Source organism: Clarias gariepinus, chromosome 21 (genome assembly GCF_024256425.1).
Source record: "Clarias gariepinus isolate MV-2021 ecotype Netherlands chromosome 21, CGAR_prim_01v2, whole genome shotgun sequence".
In the NCBI taxonomy this organism is placed as follows: domain Eukaryota; kingdom Metazoa; phylum Chordata; class Actinopteri; order Siluriformes; family Clariidae; genus Clarias; species Clarias gariepinus.
In genome coordinates, this window is record NC_071120.1 from 23,383,926 (window position 1) to 23,403,917 (window position 19,992).

The 19,992-nt window shown below is 38.1% G+C and overlaps 2 protein-coding genes across 3 annotated transcripts in view; one reads left to right on the top strand and one right to left on the bottom strand.

The window, feature by feature from the left end:
- Positions 1-36: 36 nt before the first annotated feature.
- spaca9 (sperm acrosome associated 9) lies at positions 37-3,115 on the bottom strand. Its single transcript, XM_053480653.1, has 3 exons — positions 2,954-3,115; positions 1,353-1,564; positions 37-1,092 (listed from the first exon to the last, which is right to left on the bottom strand). Exons 1-3 carry the CDS (start codon positions 3,113-3,115, stop codon positions 795-797), a joined length of 672 nt encoding a protein of 223 aa, XP_053336628.1. The 3' UTR covers positions 37-794.
- A 383-nt stretch (positions 3,116-3,498) lies between these two features.
- ak8 (adenylate kinase 8) overlaps positions 3,499-19,992 on the top strand; it is a 34,356-nt gene continuing 17,862 nt past the window's right edge. The window contains exons 1-10 of one of the 2 annotated variants that reach the window (XM_053481281.1): positions 3,499-3,606; positions 4,743-4,970; positions 5,110-5,193; positions 5,275-5,359; positions 6,858-6,907; positions 7,229-7,339; positions 8,994-9,062; positions 15,199-15,280; positions 16,081-16,152; positions 19,032-19,235. In XM_053481281.1, coding sequence (XP_053337256.1) covers positions 5,110-5,193; positions 5,275-5,359; positions 6,858-6,907; positions 7,229-7,339; positions 8,994-9,062; positions 15,199-15,280; positions 16,081-16,152; positions 19,032-19,235 — 757 coding nt within the window. In that variant the 5' untranslated portion in view covers positions 3,499-3,606; positions 4,743-4,970. Of the gene's footprint in view, positions 3,607-4,742; positions 5,194-5,274; positions 5,360-6,857; positions 6,908-7,228; positions 7,340-8,993; positions 9,063-15,198; positions 15,281-16,080; positions 16,153-19,031; positions 19,236-19,992 lie in introns of both variants that reach the window. The other variant, XM_053481280.1, reaches the window with a different exon arrangement.

The window sequence follows — 19,992 nt, forward strand, 5'->3', positions numbered from 1 at the left end:
GGATGGACGATATTCAGGTAGACTATGGCATTTAAACCATGCTAAATTTGGTACTGTGGGGCCCAGAGTATGCCAAGAAAATCTCTCCCACACCATTACATTACCACTGCCAGCCTGGACCGTCGATTCACGGCTGGAAGGATTCATGCTGTCATGTTGTTCACGCCAAATTCTGACCTCACTACCTCGGACTTATCAAACCAGGAAAGATTTTTCCAATTTTATATTGCTTCATTTGGTAGGACCATGTGAATTGTCTACTCGGTTTTCTGCACTTGGGTAAGAGGAGAGGCACGCGGTGCGGTCTTCAGCTGCTGTGGCCCACTTCAGCGACGTGTGTGTTCAGAGATCCTGTTCAGCATACTGAATCTTTGTAATAAAATGTTGCTTGACTAACTGTTGTCTTACTATCAGCTCAAACCAGTCTGAACATTTACTTTTGACCCCTAGCATCAACAATGCATTTTCGCACACAGAACTAGCCCTCACTGAATATTTTCCCTTGACTATTCTCTGTAAACCTTAAGAGATGGTTGTGTGTAAAAATCCCAGTCAATCAGGAGTTTCAGGAATGCCGCAAGGCAACCACGTCATGTTAAAAGTTATCTTTCTTCCCCGTTCTTTTGTTCGGTTTGAACTTCGGCAGATCATCTTGACCGTGTCTACACGCCTAAACGCATCGCCGTTTGATTGCCTGATTAGATATATGCATTAAAAGAGGTGTATCTAATAAAGTGGTCAGTGTGTGTATATTTCAACAGAGAGAAAGAAACGCTGTGGTGTTGTTGTTTTTTTTAGATCCGTCTGCGACCTGGAGGCTTCCATGCAGGTTTCCATGCTTTACACGCTGGTTTGGAGGATTGCTTGGAGGAGGCTTGTGGTATTTCAGTGTTTTCTGCACCACCTGGTGCTGTCTGCTGCTCAGATGCTGTACAATCCATCTGAGAAACTCTTTTGTTGCTCGCTGCTTGTGTCAGTTCCGAGACGGCTGTGCGGAGCAGGTCCAGAGTCACAGGGATCACGCTGACGACGCCGCTGTAGTAGTTTCGAGCTTCGTTACAACTCAGACGATTTACCTCGTCATGTGGGTAACTGCAGTGACGACAAAGATATGAGCGGTACCATGAAGAAGCAAAATTGTATTTGTATTTTAATACAATTAAATGACTAAATTAATGATGTCATTGAAAAAGTTGTTACATTCTGTTAGACCTAGTTTATCATTCATCTTATCCCACACTTTTGTTAAAATTAATCATCATACCACCTTGGCACTGATTATTTTCCTGCTACAACACAAGTGTTTAATACCTTACTCAAAGTGTATACGTATGCATTCATGGTCTCTTAACTGTGGAAGTTGACTCTGAAGTTGACTAAAGTTAAAGTCAGGACTGAAAACACTCCTGCACGTGTCCAGAGCTTCACTTAAATGATCCTGAGCCGACGGAAAAGATTCGATAGTTTGTAATGCTGCCTTGAGACTGTCCATGATGTCCAGGAAGAGCGAGAAGATCCGCCTGTCTGTGGCGTTGTTACAGTGGTGTGTCATGTAACGTTGCACCTAAACACAGAATGGCATAGTTTGAGATTATAACTAATTTGCATTTTCTTATACATACAATAAGTCAATGACTTCAGTTGCTTTTGGCGGATTTCAATTTGTACAGAGCCAATAAACAAGCGGTAGACCTGTTGGACCTGTTACACAAACCACAATACAGACTTATTTTATTTTGCTTGGCAGTTTTGCAGTATCGTAACTAATAATACAGATAAGATCTAATGAGTAAGAATGCAGTCTTCGAAAGCGAGATTATGTATTTAATCACAAAAGCTACAATTTATATAAAACCGGTAATATACATGGTCAGGAATTTATGTAGAGTTTGTCAGAAATGTATTATTTTAATATAATTTTGAGATACAGTATAAATACAAAAGTATGTTTAATAGTAGCATATCTCAGTTTAAATCAAAATTTCAATATATCAAAATAATCAAAATGTGATTTTTTAAATATTAATTCATGCACCCGTAGTGTCTCAAAAGGTATTACAAATAAAAAAAAAACTGCTACTTGTACAGTACTACACATCACAAACTCTAAAAAAAAAAAAAACATTATATACCTTTCAATCATTATACACTTACTGGCTACTTCATTAGATACACCTGTTCAACTACTGTACATGTTAATGCAACTATCTGGACGAAAATGACTTCTTGATGCCAGGGGTCAAAGGTGAGCGGCCAGACTTGTTCGAGCTGATAGGCCCACAGGATAACGTGCTGTCACGAAGCTAAAATCATCTCAGACTGGTTTCTTGAACATGACAATGATGTCAATGATTACTCAAACGGTCTCCACAGTCACCAGATCTCAATCCAATAGAGCATCTTTGGGACGTGATGAAATGGGAGATTCACATCATGGTGTCTGTATACTTTTGGCCATACAGTGGACTGTAAGTTTTACTAAGCTCTGGACACATGCAGGAGTGTTTTCAGTCCTGACTTTAACCTCAGCCAGCTCCAGGCGCAGTTAAGAAGCACTGTATACATATTTAGTAAGGTTTTAAAACTTTGTGAGAGTATTGTTGCAGGAAAATAATCACTGGCAAGGTGGTGTGATATGACCTACTAAAAATGAACCAACACCTGAACTCATTGAACACCTTGGGATAAACTTAAATAGATAAGAGCCAACAAATCTGCAGCAAGAAAATATGCTGTCATGTCAGTATGGACCAATAATGTCTATGTAATGTGTTCAGAACCTTGCTGAAGGCACTAGCAAGGTGTATAGTAGTAATAACAGTTATATCTGCTTGTAATTATACGTCAGTACACCATAGTAACATCTGACAAAAAGATCCAAACATACACTAAAGCAGCAGACTTTGTAAAAACTTATATTTGTGTCATTCACAAAACTTTTGCTTTCACTGACCTGTGTGACAGTAGACACGCGCTGAGTCCGTTGGTGCGCGTGCTCGCGCGAGCGCTCGAGCGCCGCTATGAAGCTGAACTGCTGCTGTTTAAAGAGTCGGTGTTTCTCCTCAACACACACCAACATCTCTTTAACTCTGTCTCTATCCATCACGCTTATCATACACTCGACACACACACACACACACACACACACACTACCGTATTAGTATCGTTGTGAATAAAAACAAACACCTAGCTTCACCCGTTAAACGCGCACTCCTCTAAAATAAACCTTTTTAAGGTGACAAAACTAAATTTACAAAACCCCACAAGTTTACCCTACACTTTAATTATATCAAAATACCACTCTACTCCTGCGTACATATACATTTTGTTTAAATATGCGGCTGTAGTCTTTGTTTCCGAAGTTCCTTCACAAACTAATGATGCAGCGTTGCTCGGCAACCGTGCACGGGCCTTAGAATGCGCTTAATGCGCTTGCGCGGTATCGCGAAGACGATGGGAGGAGTATGTAACCATTGACAACGAGTGCAGGAAGACGCGCAGCAGCAGCGACGGTGCAAGCTTTTAACGCTGGTTTTATTTGTTTAGTTTTTTTTGTTTGTTAATTGGACACGTTAAAGAAGAACATCATCGTAACATTTAGAGGTGGTAAGAAAGGGGTTTGTGACTGAACAGGAGTAAATCCGTCCTAGGACTACAATACGGTTAAATAGGCTTTAATAAGAAAACACGGGCTACCGTGTTAGCCGTGTTGCTAGCTGTTACACGCGTCAGTTCGTCCGCCATATTGGAAAGGGACAGAGCCAGACAGATCTATAATTTATATAATATATCACGCAAAAAAGAGCTGGACAGAATTTAATGATATTTTGGCAGTACTTTAATATTTGCCAGAAGTTAAATCTGCAACATAATTGAAATTAAAAAGTTAAGTAGAAGTGAAGTTATGAGCAGTTATGTGCCAGAGTATGTTACAGCATCACACAAAACTGTCTGGGCAAAATTGAATGAAACTTTTTAGTACTTAAAAATCTGCCTGAAGGTTAACCTGCACTATAGGTGAAATCGAAATGTTGAGTAAAATGTTACAACACTGTTCAGATGTTATGAACAGTTATGTCCTGGATTTAATCATTTACTTTAAAATGAGCTATTAACAAGCTACTTGCTCAATGTAAACAAACACCTGCACACTCACTACAGGCAATTTGGAAACGCAAATTAGCCTAACCTGCATATCTTTGGACCGTGGAAGGAAACTCACCAAGCACGGGGAGAACATGCAAACACCATGGACACAGAGACGGAAATCGAGCCTGGCCGGTTCATATTAGTTCATATTTTCACTTCCAAAATAACAGCACTGAAAGTGGTATAAGTAAATTTTAACGCACTGGAGTCATTTTAAGACAAAACTTAATATTTATCTGATTTACTTTTAATTTGTAAGGCGTAAGATACTTAACCTTACAAAATTTTAATTCTTTGTGTTAATAAGTTAGGCAGAGAGTTCTGCTGTACAGAAAGACCGACAGACATGTACAAGTGCTTCAACCTGAAATAATATCAATATCGCTGATTACATTAAAGATAAGATTATTTTTAGCTTCAACATTTTAACTATTTCCACAAACTCTTTAACCATCAGCGACAGGTACTTCAGCTAGTTTCATATATATTACCAGAGGCATACATTCATACACTTAAATTTTACATTTTGATCTTGTGTGATGTATCTATTTATATATAAATAAAACAGAAATCCTGTTTCTGTGTTTGCACAGGTAGTTCCATCACAGCTGTTCTGTCACAGGCGTGTCACAGGCATCCTCACTGACTGGAACAGTAGGCAGCGCCATCATCAGTGTAACAGCGGGCAGCGTCGTCTATGGCGAAAAACAGCTACTTCAGACCGAGCAGATAGCTGCTGAAACCCCGGATCAGACAGCAAAAACATCTACAGTGACAATACAGTACGTCAGCCCTTACTGCTGTCGAAACATTGGAGCAAAGTGAGAAGCGGCAGCAAGTTGACGAAACCTGATACTGACATAACTACACATTCAAATCAAATGTACTGAACAATTCATAAACAAGTACTTGGATTTTCTTCAGTTTCTTTATAATTACATGAGATTGTCATTGCTCAAGATGGATGCAACAGGCAAACCGTTAAGGATCCCCCCTGAAATGTCTATGTATGCAGAGAAGCATGAGATATTCGACCTTATCCAGGTAAATTTCACCCTAAGACACTGTATACCATAAAAGAGTTAATTACAAATAAACCAATAACCAAACGGTTCTGTTATACAGACCCTAGTGGAAAGCCTGGTGATTGACAAACCAGAAGATCCCATTCAGTACATGATAGACGTGCTGAAGAGAGAAAGGATAGAAGGTGAGATCTCTCCTACTGTCCTCCACAATCAGTCAGATTGTCTACAGTTATTATTTTCAGCAAAGGTGCGTTGGGTAGGGATAAGGCTCTAACAGTTAAAGAAGTGAAGCTGAATACAATCTGGCGGCACCGTGGCATAGTGGTTAGCGCCATCACCACCGTGTTTATTCTCCCCCTGCTTGGTGGGTTTCCTCCGGGTACTCCGGTTTCCTCCTACAGTTCAAAGACATGCAGATTAGGCTAATTGCCGTTCCCAAAATACCCTTAGTGTGAGAATGTGCGTCCTACCACGGTGGTAGCAATGGGAATGAATACAATGCCAGTCACCACTGGTCTCCACAGCTTCATAGCTGGACTACAAATATTTGATTTGATTGCTGTCTTTTTTTTCCCTCACTAAGCCCGCCCACATTTCCACCTGTGTGCACCAAGCTCCACCCCCAGAACGTAATTATGGTTTGATTAGTGCTAGCATTAGCTAAACGCACTTGCAGTTGCTAAATGCACACCCAGAAATTTAAATGCTTAAAATATAATTTCATCTCTTTAACCATACAGCTATCTTTTAATTCATGGGGATGTCAGGAGGTTCTGTGGGCGTGGCTATAAAATAACTGACAAGAGGCAAATCCAAATGCAAACAAAAATGTAAACAAAAATGTATGACAAGGTTTTAAAAACATCCCTCCTGATTCTTTCCAAATTTGGGCATATGAATAAGGGACGGCTCTCCACTTTTACATTTATCACAACAAGGATCGACGTCTGGGAGGAAACGGGAAAGTTTAAGTTTGGAGAAATGAGACCTGTGTACAACCCTAAACTGTAATAAGGAGTGGCGGGCTCATAAGGAGGTTGAGTTGACAAGCGTAAGAATTAAATTCCAAGTATCACCTGACAGAGTCAAGTTTAGGTCTTTCTTCCAAGCAGTTTTGATTTTACTCAGAGAGGTGTGACTCGAACTCATCAATCCACCATAAATAGTGGATATTAGGCAGCGGGGACAAACAGAGGAGATTATCTTTAATATTTGCATTAGAAGCCTTAGAAAAAAATGTTATTGAAGAGGTAATAAAGTGTCTCACTTGCAGATATCTGAAAAAATGAAAGTTGGGTAGGTTAAACCTTTCAGAAAGCTGTTCAAACGATGCAAACCCATGATCAACAAATAAGATCTTTGCAAAGCCCTTATTGTACCATTCCTGAAACACTGAACCATTTAATGTGTTTTATTTTTAAAGTACTTAGTTATTTTACACATTATCTGTATTAGCAAAAAAAAAAGAAGAATTTTACACCCCTACATTTATAGTGTAAATAAGTGAACTTCTTGTATCTACCAGCAGGGGGCACACTATTACCATATAAGTGGTTGGAAACATGCGGCAATTATTAGAATACGACAGTGGGGCATAAATAACATGATTTAGCTGCTGTGTTTGGTTCTGATTGCAGATTTATCTTTATAAAATTTCTAACTGTATACATTTAACATTAGTGCCAAGAGTTGTGATACTGGGCCCACCAGCCTCTGGGAAAACAACAGTGGTAAGTATTATGGATCATGATTCTTCTTTCTCTTATTATTGGTATTATTGCATATACATACAGTATTTTCACCACTGTAACGATTCCTGCCATATATCATACATGACGTCCAAACTAAATATAAAATATATAATGTAAGACTGCACTTTTTAAACAAGTCTGGAAGTCAGGTCACATTCATACCATCTGGGTTATTCATTCAGACTGAGTTTCTGCCATGCGCTGACCTCCATCTGGGATTCTCAATAATACTCCTGTCTACATTATTTGTGTTTTTGTCTCATATTCTGTTTTAAAAAGATGTCATTTGTTTTGCCTCAGGCTAAAAAGTTGTGCGAGCACATCGGTGCTGTTCACATAACCTCGAGTCGCATCCTTAAGGATGACACCGAGCTGACCAGAGCCACGAAGCAGAACACAGAGCAGAGTCAGGTGGGACTTCATTACTCAACTCTGAGTTGTTATGAGCCTATATGCATGTGCGGCGAGATATCTGCATGCAGATGTCAAAAGAAATCGGAAGAAAATTCATCTTTAATAAGCGTTTAACAGGCCAAAGATGCAATGAATAAATACACATGCGATGATTAATATCAAGGTGATATGCAGTGCTGGGAAAAAAAAGTACAAAACACACGCGGCTGATTAAAAGTAATCATTTAAATGTTAATAGTTACTTTATAATATACTTTCTATCTTTATAACACCATGTTTATTATCATCAGTATATAAAGATAGTTGATTGTAGCTGGTTAGTAAACCTAGCTAAATTATGTTTAAAGCTTCAGCTTTTGTTTCATATAGTTTGTGGACTATAATTACCGTGATTTGTTTTACAATCTACTTCCTTCCCTCCTTCCATCTTTCCAGGCTTCCTTCGTTCTGAACTTCCTTTCAAACTTTCTGCCTTCCTTCGAAACTTTTGAACTTCCTTCCTTCCATACTTCTTTGTGAACTTTCTTTCTTCCTTCTGAACACCTACGAATTGTTGTATTTTAAAGGAGAAATCATCAAATCCTAAAGCTGCCCGTTTTGTGTCTGGCCTGGAATAAATCCAGTGTTCATACACAGCTGTGGCTCTTTAAACAGAGCGGTGCAGACCGCACCACACAGCACTATTCCAGCCAATCAGCAACCGCTGATTCTCAACTATTCATGCTCGATGGTGTTTTAATATAAATGATGGTCAGCTTGTTGAGGTGTTAGTGTTGCTGCCTGAGCAATAAGTGTCCATCAATGTTATGGGCGGTGCTTCTGAAGTTGCACTGAGGGGAGGGCTGTGTTTGTTTAGCTGTCCAGTTTAAAAAGTAACACTTCTTCTCCAGAATTGTGACTCCTCCTTTAATCGCAAATGAGCAAGGCAGCCTGGTGGCGTAGTGTTACCCGTTGTGGCCTCGCACCTTTAGGATCGAAGGGTCGATTCTCACCTGTGTGTGAGGAGTTTGTATGCTCTCTCTGTGCTTGACCAGTTTTCTTTGGCAGCTCTGGTTTTTGCACAGGCTGGCTTTTTTCTTAGCTTTCAGGGTTAAATGCATTATTACTATTATTATTATCATTTTTACTCTGTAACGATGATTAAATATAATACATTTAGCATAATTCATTTACATAAAAATAACACAATTCATTTACAGCAAGTAATACATAAAAAAAAAATTCTTGATTACTTGATTGATTGATTGATTGATTGAACCTTAGTCAAGTAACTTGTTCATTTCTGACCCTGTTGATCACCTGCCCAATTTATATTGTAAATTATTATATTGTATAAATGTGAACGAGGTGAAAATGCCTCGGTTTTCAGGAAGCTTCATGTACCATGCCAGATTTTTACTCCACCCAATATGATAACTGAATTATACACTGCTCTTACTTTCGGGATACCTAAAAGTCAAATAGCTCATAAAGTTCTTTTGATGCAATTATATTGTCATTAGTAATATTAATAACAATAATAATAATAATAATAATGTTTCAGGAATCTAGATAAAGCTGGCTTTTTTTCTTTCTTCCCATGCATTATTTAACACATTAAATAGTGAAGATTTTTTAAGTGGTAGTTTTTTGTTTATATTCTTGTCCTTAGGAGATCCCACAAGACCTCTGGATCAAGCTGATTGAGAAACGGCTATCAAGGCCTGACTGTGTGAGACGGGTAAGACCTGAGGCTTTCTCTCTATAATATTATCTATATTATATTATTATTTAATTTCTTCAATTATAATTATATTCACACCATTACTGACATATAAGCAAATATTATTTTAGTTAAATTATATAAGTAGTTTTTGTTATTTTATTTAATAATTAATATTAGATAGATATTTAAGTAGGAACTTGTCTATTACTTTTCACTGTAGTTAAGAAAAATACCTCCAGTAGTACTTTTAGTCAGTAAGCTACTGAGCCAGATGAAAACTAAGAGACTTTAAAGCACTTCTGTAAGTCACTCCGGATAAGGCCATGAATGTACAGTAAATATACTGTAAATGTGCATGTTAAATAATTCATTAATGGTTAGATTTTTATTAAAGCATAATGGGGTTTATGAGAAATAAATGAGTGATAAGCTGGGTAGTTATTTTAGTGTGTTTAAACAGACAATGTATTTTAGAGTAGCTGTGTTTTAAACACAATATATTTAAATTGTACAAAAAAAAAGAACAAAAAATTAGCAGCTTCTCAGATTATAATAATGTAGTATAATGTAATTATGCATTTCCGTTCTAAGCTCTATCTATTATTTATCTCAAAGTTCCAAGGTTTTTGCATAAGGATTTTATATCGATATCACTTTGGTGTAACAAGTTTGTGACTTTGAACAACCATCAAAATGTTTCTAAAGTATTTATTTATTTGTTTGTTTCATTAAATGGTTGATATGCGTGAAGGCTCACATTGTGTGAAACTTAAATTGAATGCAAATCTTTAAGTGGATACCGTTGTGCTGCAGCAAATTTGTGCAAATAGTATTTATTGTAAACGTAATTTTTAAATAGTTACTATGATGTACATGTATGTTTTATGGTAATATGTATGTATAATTGTAAGATAGTGATTTAAGCACGCAAGCAGATACTAAACATGGTATACTTGTATATTGTATCTTACTTATAGTATACAGGGATGTTTTCTAAAAGCAATATATTGACTTTCTATCTTTCTTTCTGTCTCTCTCTCTTGCATTTAAGATCTTTATACATGAACCTTATGCTGCTTCAGAGGAAAAAGGGTTTAGCTTTTAAAGTTCATGTGTACTTTTTGTATATCATAAGATGTCATAAATGTTTTTTATTTTATTTTACAAGCATTACAATATATGAAACTGAAATGCATGCATCTGTTTTGACCTTATTGCAGTTTAAAACCGGTCTTAAGATCTTACAATAAAAAAATCGAAGAATCTTACTTTCGATTAATTGGCTTTTAATATAGGAGGCACGGTGGTGTATTGGTTGGCACTGTGGCCTCGCTCCTTCAAGGTTGAGGATCCTATTCCTGCCTCGAGTTTGTGTGCATGTTCTCCTCATGCTTGGTGGGTTTCCTCCAGGTTCTCTGGTTTCCTCCCACAATCCCAAGACATACAGATTAGGCTAAATAGCGTTTCCAAATTGCTCATAGTAAGTGTGTAAATGTGTGCATGCGCGAGTGTTTGCATTGTATTGGCCCGTCTATGGACAGTATAGAAGATGAGAGGCTTTTTATATCTCTTTTACTGACCCGAACATTTATTGAGCTACAGTCCTAATTTTAATTAAGTTCAATTTAAGTTTATTTTTATAGCACGTTGTACAATGGTCATTGGTGCAAAGCAGCCTTATTTGCAGAAATATAATCTCTGGATTTTTTGGGCCTTTGTAACGAAGAATTTGAGTTTCCATTATTTCTTATGGGAAAATTAAATTTGGTTTATGAGTGTTTTGGAATACGAGCCTGCTTCCGGAACGAATTATGCTCGTAATCCAAGGTTCCACTGTAGTTTACTATACGTACAAAGCAGTAGAAGAAGATGAATATTTTCTTAAACAATTACACTCACTGATTCTCACATAAGACTCCTCTGTTCCACTTCCATCCCACATAAATCTAATCAAATCTCACAGCATGCTCTCCCGTTCATCCGTCCTTCCTCAGAAGTGTCAGCTTTCTGTCTGGAGAAATATTTAAATCATTAAAAAAAAAAAAACACAAACAGCATTTTGTATTATTTCTTTTCAAACAGTACAAATGGTTTCACTCAGCCCCGAATCTCATTACTAAACTTTTTTTTTTTTCCACTTGGCATCTTTGAACTTTTCGCTTTTAATCTCGGTAGTTTATGATTAGTATCTGCTTTTAATTTGGTAATGGGTATTTATCCCTGCAGGCAAACTGTCTGATGCTATTTATCAGCTTATTTAATTATATTGCCCCATGCTGATCTGCATAAGTGCAGTGGAATGAGGGAGAAGCGGAGACGATCTTTTTTTCCCCACTGCACGTGAACACACCTGGGAAGGTGTTTCTAACAGTTAGTGTCCATTAATAAATCGCCATCATCGTTTAGCCTTTAAAGGAAATGATTCATTAGATTTATATTGAAGTATCTGTGATGTGATCGGTGCTACTGTAACTTGTTGGTCGCTGCTGTTATTTCCGTCAATTTTCATGCTAGACGGCTGCAGTTTTGTGCTTTAATGATGTCACGGGGGACATTGTTATTGTTGTTGTTGTTATTGTTATTGCAGTTACAGTGGTGTTTAATAGACAAAATAAAAATCCATATCACTATATAATATTCTGATCTGTAATATTCTCATGTTTTGCTGTTAGCCGCTAAAAACAAGCACTTTTTTTTTAATCAAGCACTTTTTTTCTCATGTAATATTTTCAGTAACATCATATTAATAACACTTTAATAGTGTAAAGTAAAGTCGTGGAGCAATCATCAACACTCAGAAGTCCCGGAATGCAATGCAGCTTCTGTATGTGTGCGAAGTTACAGCAGAGGTGATATTAGTGTAAAGGTTGATGCTTTGGAAGGTAGAATGATGAGAATATTAAAGCGCCGCTGCATCACTCTTTTTAGGTAATGTAGAGGTGAAGGCGAGGGCTTATTCCAAACAGGCAACATATCCATAGATTGTCCAGTGGCATCGTGGGACATAAGTGAAATCAATAACTAAATGTTAAAAACAAGATCATTTAAAGGATTGTCTTGAATGCCTCTGGAGATTTTTATATACAGGGTGTGTTTAAGCCAAAACAGGTGATGAGACTTATCACCGCAGTAAAATATTTGAATGATGCAAAAGAAGTTTTAAACAAGGCATGTCCATGGCTGCGAACCCACTGCAGTCGTTCCTGTAAACATTTACGTCTAATCCCTGAAAAACTGATGCCAACTACCAGAAAAGATGCATCTGTCGGTGGGAACTGTCCACACAATCAGTCGTTCAGCAACATCACTTACATGTTACAGGAACTCGACTGGAAGTTATTGCAACATCTTCCATACAGTCCTGACCTCGCTCCAAGACATTTCTACATCTTTGGGCCATTAAGGGAGTTCCTGGGAGGCCGGCGTTTCAGACATGAAGCAGGCAGTCGGATCATGGCTCAAGCATACTCCAGCAAAACGTTCTACCTTGATGGTATCCAAGCACTGATGAAATCACTGTGTTCTGTTATAATGCAAAATCAAAAGTCCCGGTTCGACTTGAATGCCCAAGATTAATATGCAAGTCGTTTAGGTGATTTCAAATAGTTTGATACCAGCACTGATACAGAGACAGCTAAGCTTCATTGCTCATTTTTTGCAAAGTATGTGTTTTGTATCTGAGTTTTTTCCCCCAACTGTGCAACTCTGAATGTAATAATATCTAATCTAGGTCATATAGTTTATCTCTGCCTGTTAGTGTTTCTTACTCTGCATTACAGTATGTACACCATCTCTCTCCCTCTCTCTCTCTCGCGAGGCTGCCGCTTGCAAACCCGACTCGTAATCTAGGGGGAAATCAAGAGAGTAGGGAAAGTTAGGAAGCGCAGGTAATGAATAGAGAATTAGTGTGAAGTCGCAAGTTAATGAACGCCCTCGCAGTCACAGACAAAGAACACGAAAAAGTAAATTGAAAAAAAAGGCAAAGAAAGAAAGGAACGAGAGATCGTGTAGCAAGTGTGGCAGTCATCCAGATCCCTAATGAGACCTGCAAATAAAGTCCCACTGTCAGAATTTGCATAATGCCTTTAATTCTATATATAGAGAGATGGCAGAGATATGCAAGAAAGTTAGCAATTGAAGTAGATTTCGGAAAAGTTTTTGCATTTGTGTGTGTGAGTGTGTGTGTGTGTGTTAGGCGCAAATAATGGATTTGAAAGGAAGCTTTACAGGACCCTCGTGTGAGGAGAGCAGTACTGTAGCAAGGTCAGGTGGGAGTTGTGTCAGGGTTTGGCCCTTAGTGTCCTGCCTCGCCTGCTGTCGAGCCGGTGACATCTGCTTCCCACATGTCTCGGCTGTGATAGGGAGCATCACTGCAGATGTTCCAGCAGTACGATCCCGGTCGGAGCGCAGCACCCGAGCACCGTGTCGTCTTTTTGATGTGCGGATGAAAAGGAATCCTGCAAGCCACTTCGGGGCTCTGGGGACAGGAGGAGAATGTGTGTGTGTGAGTGTGTGTGTGTGTGTATGTGTGTGGTGTTCAGAGGCAGTCTCATTACAATTTCAATCAGGCCTGGGACCTGGCCTGGAACTCTCCTCCTGCCCTCGGCCCTCCAGAACTAGATGCTTGAAGAGCCACTTCGCTCTTTCTGACTCACCTGACTTCACCTCTCGTGCACGAGGGGGGAATAAAAGTGGACCATGGACACTGCACATGTATCTTGCATTCCTGTTTCTGGCATAGTCAATGTACAGTGTAACTTTGGCAAAGTTTAAATAGAAACATGGGTAGGAAGAGCACTGAGCAAATTTACTTAGACAGCGGTTAGCACTGCCGCCTTGCACCTCCAGGATCTGGGTTCGGGTTCGAGTACCGCCTTGAGGTCTGTGTGCATGGAGTTTGCGTGCTCTCCTCGTGGGTTCTCCTTGGTGGGTTTCCCCCAGGTACTCCGGTTTCATCCCACAGACATCATCCAAAGACATCACACAGTCCAAGGACACCTTTTTTGTTAAATACTGTAAGTCTTGAATGCCTTTGAAGATTTTTATATACAAGGTGTGTTCAGGCCAAACATTAGATTAATTGGCGTCCTCATAGTATGTACAATCAGTTGTCAATCTGGCAACCCCTTCAGTAATCGCCATAAAAACGACAGGCATATCTCCAGAAATAATTAATTAACAGCTAATTATCAACCCTAACCCTAACCCTACATCCCTAAGTGAAACTAATCCTGTCTGAATAGGGTTAGTGTGCCAAAGAAATATAATTCTGTTACGTTTTAAGACCTAATCCTCACAAAACAGTCCAGACCCGCTCGGTCATCCGTTTCCTCTCAATTCGGATCTTTTTAATTAACGCCTCCGAGTCGGTCTCCATTCTGAAAGTCACCCGGCCCGAGCCCGCGGACCTTCCCGCTTACCCGCAGGTGCAAGAAAAAACTCACTTAATGGGAAAGTAAGCGGAAGGAAACTCGCGCTCTGAGATTACCTGAAACAAGGGATGAGCTCTCTGTTAAAGATCAAAGCCGCCAGAAACAAAGCCTGATTTCAAACAAACGCAGGAAACTCAGCAGAAGAAAAAAAAACCCACAACTCATCTGATAGCACTTAGATCTATAAATGATTGTTGAATATACTTATTTATTTGAAGATTATTTGCCACGGTAATAAGTTGGCCCCTAACAAGCACTTGAGGGAGACGCTGTTCTTTGAGGCTTCTTTATTTTGCCGCACCATTGAGCAGCAAGCTTTGGGATTTAGGAGACTATTAAAGAGACAAGTTTTTTTTATTTTTTTTATATGGATTTGTAGTTAATGAATGATATGCATGTGATTTCTTGCTTCTTTCTTCTTATGTTCTTTTTATGGATCGCTAAGATGTGAGAAGAGAAGCTGGAGAATTAGGCCCATTTTTATATTTTCCTTTTTGTTATGGATTTAACCTTGTTTACTGTGCCACTTTACTGTGTATTTCTATTAGTGTATTATGCATTCGTCTTTTTTTCTTTTAAATCTTACAGTCATAAAAGCATATGGTTTATGAATTATACATTAGTAGAAAAGTACAGCAAGTACATTTATACATCTTCAGCCGCGGTATAAATTGTGTGTTTTTTGTTATTTTTATAATTTATTAAAATTATATCTATAGGGTTGGTTGCTAGAGGGCATCCCCAAAAGCAGAGAAGAGGCGCTGTGTCTGCAGGCATCGGGCTTCGCCCCCAAGCATGTTGGTTGGTGTTACACTTCTCTAACTCATACACACACATAGTACATTCACACTTGACCCGAATGTTAGGAGATGTACCCAGGATCTGTTCTAGAATTAATCATTTTATTTATTTCCCAGAGATTGATTCTTTAAAACTATATGTCACTTTTTTTTGTTTGTTTTTTTTATGAAATGTAATAAGATATAATCGACATTTAAACCAGTTTGAACAACTGGGATTTTAAAATGAAATTTTAAAAGCGAGCTGTTAATCTTTAAAAACTGCAAATAAACTCTGATGTGAGAAAAGAAACATGCATACAAAAATAAAGAATTATGATATATATGAGTGCAGAAGTTTTGTGCCACTTTTTTTTATTATAGGAAAATAAAAAATGGAATTTTAAGTAGTAAAAAAAAAACAAAAAAAACAGTTGGATCAAATGTTTTGTCTCGACTCTCTCAGTCTCCAGACCAGATCATTTATAATATGATCTGAGTTATAAAATAAAATATTAATACATTTCACAAAAAGTTAAAATTGAAAAAACTGTTCAGAAGATACATAAAAGCAAGGGATGTCCATGCGACTCTTTTCAGAATTTCCATCTAAATATTCATAAAGTAGTGATGCAACTTGTGATAATGGAGCACCAGCTCCATTATCCAGCCACACCAAAATGGTCTTAATGGTACACAAACCTTTTGCACTCAAACAGTTGTAGTAATGTCTATTAATACATACTGGAGTTTTTATTTAAATCACTCATGCCAGCGAACAAACCTGACCTTGTTAAACATATTTATTTCACTTCTTCTCAGTGATGCTGCAGGCACCCGATGACGTCCTGACTGAAAGGAGTCTGGGCAAAAGGATAGACCCTGTCACAGGAGGTAACGTCTGGATCATTACTGCAATTTTTCAGTTCAGAGAGCCGAGCGGAGAGACAGACAGCCGAGACGCAGCCTTGTTAGAATGCATTTCACGAACCATAGACCTCAACCAAACAGAACCTGTTCTCTGAATCCAAACTATGCTGGCAGATCCTCTGGGTATAGCAAAGGCGCACTATAATGAACAAAAAGCTCTCGCTCCCTGTAGGTTTTTTTTTTCCAGAGTGTAATTGCAACCTTATGCTTTTTTTTTTTTTCAAAATAGAACTTTCACACAATGTTTTACAGTACGCTAATTGGTGTAATCAATTTTTTTTCTTTTAATAGATTTTTTTAATCAATAAAATGCAGAAACGCAGACAATAGAACTTTTGTCGCATTTCACATTTTTGCAGCATAATTTTTTGTTTTAATAATAATTGAGATAATACAATAAATTAGATTAATCCTGCAGTACATCTTTGTATATTATAATCATTTAAACCAATAGCAACATCCTAAATAATTATGAGCTTGATTGTATCATTGGTCTTAATATTGAGTCGGGATTACTATAGTTTTGCATGTTGATGATATAAGCTACAGTAAAACACACTCCGGATTAACAATTTCATGCTACCCACGAGGACTATATATATATATATATATATACTGTATAGCATAATGCTATCTTATTTAAGATTTAATTTTCTAGGAAGAATCCTGCCATTGTTAGTCTTTACCATTACTAATGCTAAATAAAGTTAAGTCGAAGGTGAATCTACTGTATGTTGTAAGAGTTACAGTACGTTAGCTAACCTGTCAAAAAAAGAAAAAAATGTCATTCATGATAGCAACATGGTGGCTCAATGGTTAGCAGTGTCGCCTCGAACCTCTAGGCTGGAACTCCAAAAGGCATGAGGTATACAGGTAGGCAGATGGGCATTTCCAAATTGCCTTCAGTGTGTGTGTGTGTGTGTGTGTGTGTGTGTGTGTGTGTGATGTACTGGTACTCTGTCTACGTTGTATCCCGCCTTGTACACAAAGTTCCCTATGATAGGCTCCTGGCATCCTGTGACCCTGTATAGGATAAGCAGTATAGAGAATGTGTGAGTGTGTGTGAGTGAATGAGAGTGTATTTCCAAATTACCTGTAGTCGGTGTGTGTAAGGTGTGTACGGTGTCCCTGATTTGTGTCCAGAGGCTTTGCAGCAATTCCAGGGCACAAGTCAGTGACACCTTACACACTTTACACACACACTCACTTTAATATTGTTTCTGTTTTTTTGTTTCATTTATAAATGGAAAATCTGTTACGTCAGTGGTTATCTCCAGGGTTAAGGGTTCGATTCCTGCCTAAGGTCTGTGTGCGTGGAGTTTGCATGTTCTGCCCATGCTTGGTTCGTTTCCCCCGAGTACTCCCGTTCCCTCCTAACACTCCAAAGACATGCAGATCAGTCTAACTGGTGACAGTAAAAATCAATTCAGTGACGTATCATGATTCTTTTGTGTAGAAATTCATGTCTCGTGACACTGAATCCAGAATCAATTTGTGCATTTAAGGTAATATGCAGTTCCTTTATAATCCTACAGGTGGTGAGCTCTAAACTATTTACACATTGGCAGGCAGAACAGCATCCTGTGTGGGAGGAGGTAATCATTTGCCAAGTTAGTTTAGAATTGTTAAAAAAAATCTAAAAAAAACAACAAATCATGATAATTATAGAATCGCAATACAAATTGAAGCAGCACCTACTGTAGGTATCGTGATAATATCGTATCAGGTGCTCCCTGGTGATTCCCATTGCCTTGTGATGGATTGTATTATTGTATAGGATAAGCGGGATAGAAAATAAACATTATGTTATTGAATGAATGTTATGTTAGTACGTTTTTATTCATTTAATATTATTATGTGGTTGTGTGAATTAATGCAACAAAAAAAGTTCACCCTATAATTTGGAGATGGGATTAAGACAATTGAGAACAAAATTGCCTGTGCAGTCTGGGTGGAAGGGATTGCTAAATCCTTCATCTGTCGCTAGCAGTGTTGGGGACGTAACTTTTTAAAGTAACTAATTACATTACAAAATTACTGTCATTAAAAAGTAATCAGTTACATTACAGCGTTACTTTCTGATAAAAGTAACTAGTTCGAGTACTTTTACATTGCACGAAATGAAAACTCCTTTGTGATTCCTCACGCATGTTGTTTTAGTCAAGACCTTTATAATTATTCTACCATCATCACTCAGCGAAGTTTGGCCCATAATCTGTTAACTACTAATACCCATATCTCACCTACGCGGTGTCGCGTGGTGGTCGTACTGTAAGTCATGATTCACCGCAAGGTTTTGACGTTTCCATCTTTCTGTGCGTCGGTCCTCGCAGCAGCTTGCGGACCTTGCAGAACTTTGCGGAACGTCGGGCGGTCAGCCAAACCACATAAATGAGATAGGGGTATAACAGCAGGAATAACAGAGGGGGGACGGGTTATCGGGGGTGAGGGGATGTAGGACGACTTTCACACAAACACTTACACACACTAACGAACCGACTGCTGTCTGCATAACGGATTACATTTTGGAAAACATAACTTAATAAGTGAGTACTTAAATGGCGGACCCAACGCGTTAGATTACTCGTTACATCAAAAAAAGTAATCCAAGTATTTTAGCGGGTTACTCTGTATGGTATGGTAAAATGTAAGGTATCACTTAAGTTGCTAGAAGTTCACTGAGCACGGTGCTTTTCCCACAGTATGAAATTAGTAAAAATGTCCAGCTTGTAGTTTCTTACAGTATCTGACTGCCAAATATTTTATACAATATTTTAAAGGAATGCTCGGGGGTACTGTATTTTATTCAGGCACATTTTTCATGTGCTGTTTTTTGTCTTCAGATGTGTACCACCTGACGTTCATGTGTCCTGCGAGTGCCGGGGTAGCTCAGCGTCTCGAGAGGCCAGATTGCCTGATGGAGGACAAGGAAATATCCCGTCAGCTGCAGGCGTACCACCGGAAGGTCCAGGGTCTACAGGACACCTACGGTTACTGCCTAAAGATCATTGATGCTGACCAGCCCCATGAAGATGTCTTTGATCAAGGTGAGGACACTTTCAGCTCTCACTTATTTTTACCTGTACGCATGATTAGCAGATATCTATAGACACCATTAAAGAAAAGATAATGCTATAATAACTGTTAGTACATTTACATTTTCTTATTATTTAGTTTATCATTTGTTATCATGTGTTTTTTGTTAAGAATTTACTACAAATGGTTTGTACTGGAACTGGAAACTGTTGTAGATGCAAGAGTGAAGAGTATCAGTCTGGGCAATTTGGAAGTTTAAGGGTGTTAAAAGTATCACAGCGATGCTTTATGTCATATATGTATAGTTTTAAAATATGTATAAATTGTATAAAATTTACAGATATTAATACTAATAAGACATCAAGAAAAACTATTTTATAATAAATATTGTTTAATAATTGTAAGGCTTTAAATGATACCACTCTAGATAAAAAAAACAGCTGTGTGCAAAAGTTTGCACCCCTGCATGACTAAATTAAAAGGACAAGTAAGGAGTAAAACACCTTTGAATAGTTGTGACAGGAAAATAATCAACCAAAGTCACTGCTATTATAACAGTTATAATTAGTCATTCCTTTTCGAGACTATGTCTTGACATTAGGAGTAAAATTTAATTATTTGTCATAATTACCTTACAGCACAGGGAAATTATAATTTTTTTTACATAACCCAGTTACAAAGCTGAGGTCAGGGTCGAGTCCAGGGTCAACCAGGATACAACACCCCTGCAGCAGATAGTGTGATGGGCGTTGATCAAGGTCTCAACAG